A 3,284-nucleotide genomic window follows, 5' to 3' on the forward strand; every position below is an offset into this window, starting at 1 on the left:
ATGATAAATGAAGCTAATTTTCTTTGTAGTAACAGTTAGCGTTTAAGTCCTCATTTCTTCTTAGGTTTTATTATGGCTTACTGTAAGGTGTCTTGTCTCTTCTTTTCAGATGTGAGGACTTTTTTTTCTTAACTTAAAAGAAAATGTTTGTAGTACAAGTACATAGAGTATTTTGATACCAAAGTTTTATCACTTTGTGGAGTACCAGTTAATAAATAATAAGTTAAAATATATTTTTCCCTTTTTCTCTCATATTACGTCCTTATGAAAGATATTAAAAACTAGACCAGAATGTAAGCTGACCAGAATGGTGAAGCATCTGGCATCCATTTAACATCAGAAATGGCTGAAGGAACTGGTGAGGTTTGAGCTGGAAGACGGACTAAGGAAAGCCCGCCACAAACATTGACAGTCAAATTTCAGCTCAAAATGAAGGACAGTTCTCTTTTTTAAATTGCCGGAGCTAGTTTTATACTTAATTGGGTTACCTAAGGTGATATACTGAGTTTCATTTTGTTGGATTCTGGAGGACATTTGTCAAACTCCTGTGCCTACGAGAAAAGTGATCTCTGTAGCCCTTTTAATTATATGACTACCCTAAACAGTCCTACCATTGTTCATTTTCTAGAATTTTTCGTCATGCTATATATACTCTTGCTCAAATACTTTGAAGTGCTTATGGCATCATATAGACCCTTGCTGTTCAATATAGTGGCTGCTAGCCACACGTGGCTTTTGAGCACTGGAAATGCTGCTAGTCCAAATTGAGATTTGCTGTAATTATAAAATACACATCAGATTTTGGAGACTTTGTAAAAGAAAAAAAAAGTAAAATACCTCAGTTTTTTTTTACATTGAATACATGTTGAAATGATAATGGTACAAAATGATAATGATAAAATGATACAATATTTGTTAATAATGTAGTAGTACTTTTTCTCAAGGCCTCTACCATAAAATGCAAACTATTTGCGTTCCTTTGTGAATTTTTCATTCCAGTGTAAATAATTCCCCAAGTGATCACATTTTGTTTTCTCATTGATCACATGTGATCACATTGATCACATGTGATCTCAGTGATCACATTCATGAACTCCATGTCTATGTTTTCTTTCTGCTCCCATGTGGTCCTCCATCAGAGTCCTAGTCTTCTAGTCCGTAATAGTCTAAAGTCTTTCTTTTCCTTGAAATGAGGATAAGCACCTCTCACTTGATAATCATGTAGTAGGCGTCAGATGTCCACTGTGTGCTAGGTACACAGGGAGTATGAAGACCAAAGAATAGAGTCCTTATTCAAGACATTTATATAGAATTGAAGAAGAGGAGGAGACGTAAATAAGGGCAGTTGATGCTGTGATAAAAGTCTGTACAGTAAACAGTGAAGGCCTCGAGGAAAGGGGAACGGCTAATTCTGTTTAGAGTTGGTTGTGGGGGAGCATGCGCTGAGAGGGTTTTCAAATATGAGTAGGTATTAGTTAGATTTTAGATTGTTTTGGGAGGAGCGAATGGCCCAGAGCATCCAGGACTGAAGGAGCAGCAAGATTTGTGCATTGCTATGCATGTTATTCATATGTGTTGTTTAGTAATACCACTCAGGGGCAAGAACTATGTGTCGTTGTATTTTGTATATTTACATAGGTTTTCTCTGTTGCTGCTAGTATTGATTACAGTAAGAGGGAAATATTTGAAGGTCCTGGTACAAAATAGGAAAGAAGAAAGACAAACTCCTTTGTCCTAGTTTATGAAATGCCATGAAAAATGTGTAGAGCCTGTATTTTAATAATGAAATATATTCCTTAAGGTGGTAATGTTGGCAGAATGGATTTTTAAAAAGTATCTTTTCAGTGGACATTCTTTATATTGTCACTTTAGAGATGTAACTTTTTATATAGTCCTGTTCAGCTGAAGAAATAATTTATTAATCTCAACATTTAATACAACTTTTTCTAAAACAGAATACGGACTCAAAAAAGTTAAGTCCACCGGTGATTGAGACACTCTCTACAGTTGATCTACATGAAGATTCTTCCGGTGCAGTTTTGGGCAGTGAAAACATCGAAAATATTTCCAGCTCGTCTACCTCAGAGATCATTCCAATCTCAAAGCTTGAGTAAGTCATTACCAAGAAAAAAAAGAATCTCATTAGATAATGATAGAAAAAATTCTTCTTATACGAAAGGGCATCTTGATACTCAAATTTGAAGTTTAGGCTATGTAGTGGACCTAAGTTACAATGTGTGTGTTTTGTGTTTTTATTATTTTTTAATGTAATTAATGATCTTACAATATGAGTATTTTGCTGCCTTACTCATTAAAGCTGATTAGTTCCCAGCAGTGAGGTTTTAGTGGTTTCAGAAACATAATAGCTGTTTGAATAAACTTTCCTATAATTATAAAAAATTCAAATGTCATATATTTCATTTCCATTAAGTATCATTGCAGCATTACATTTATAGTTATGTCAGTGTGAATAGCTACCTTTTTCAAACTTGATAACACATACTCTGAATATTTAGGCTTAAGGTTTCCTTAATTTAGGAAACCTATTATGTACTCCTAGCTCCTCGCAACATTACAAAGAACAAAATAAAATTTCCGTTCTCTTAATACTATATTAATTTATCAATTGAGTTACTATATATAAAGTACAGAAGACAATATCTGGCACATAGTAAGAATATGTGTGTCAGTTAATGTCATTATCATCATCACTACTATTTTTTTTTTTTTACCACAGGCACTTTTTAAACACCTATTCTCCTCAAGAATATAAGTGCTGGGTTGAGGAAGCTGTACACAAAGATGTTCTAGTTACCAGTTAGGAGTTTGTCCTCATAAGGGACAGGCGAACAGAAGACTGCTTAGTATTTACAATTTTTAGATATTAAATACTCATTCCAGAGAGAATTTAAGGCTAAATACTATATATCTGAACAGTACCTTATTTTCCCATTATATTGAACATGACTCTTCATGAAATGGAAGTGATGTAGGGAAAATTATTAGGGTGTATATTTAAAAAATGAAATTCTAAAAGCGCCTTAAGAACTTTAGCGCAATAATAGATGATTTTTTGATACTATAGACAGTAACTCTAGCATTGGTAGAATATTATACTAAAAAGTGAAACATTAAGAGATGCATTTAGAATAAATAATTTAAAAATCTTTTTTTTTTAAAGATTTTTATTGGGGAATTGGGGGGATGGGAACAGCGCTGGGGAATCGGGGGAAGGGGAACAGACAAGTTGCTGTCGTTTTGTTCTTCAGTCTAGTTGTGGAGGA

The 3,284-nt window shown here is 33.9% G+C and overlaps 1 protein-coding gene across 4 annotated transcripts in view; it reads left to right on the top strand.

Annotated features, from left to right (window-relative positions):
- SUCO (SUN domain containing ossification factor) overlaps positions 1–3,284 on the top strand; it is a 73,246-nt gene that overhangs the window by 34,175 nt on the left and 35,787 nt on the right. For 3 of the 4 annotated variants that reach the window (XM_019648086.1, XM_019648069.1, XM_019648091.1), the window contains exon 3: positions 1,956–2,110. In XM_019648086.1, coding sequence (XP_019503631.1) covers positions 1,956–2,110 — 155 coding nt within the window. The remainder of the gene's footprint in view (positions 1–1,955; positions 2,111–3,284) is intronic. The other variant, XM_019648078.1, reaches the window with a different exon arrangement.

The sequence above is a fragment of the Hipposideros armiger genome, unplaced genomic scaffold (assembly GCF_001890085.2).
Source record: "Hipposideros armiger isolate ML-2016 unplaced genomic scaffold, ASM189008v1 scaffold_6, whole genome shotgun sequence".
In the NCBI taxonomy this organism is placed as follows: domain Eukaryota; kingdom Metazoa; phylum Chordata; class Mammalia; order Chiroptera; family Hipposideridae; genus Hipposideros; species Hipposideros armiger.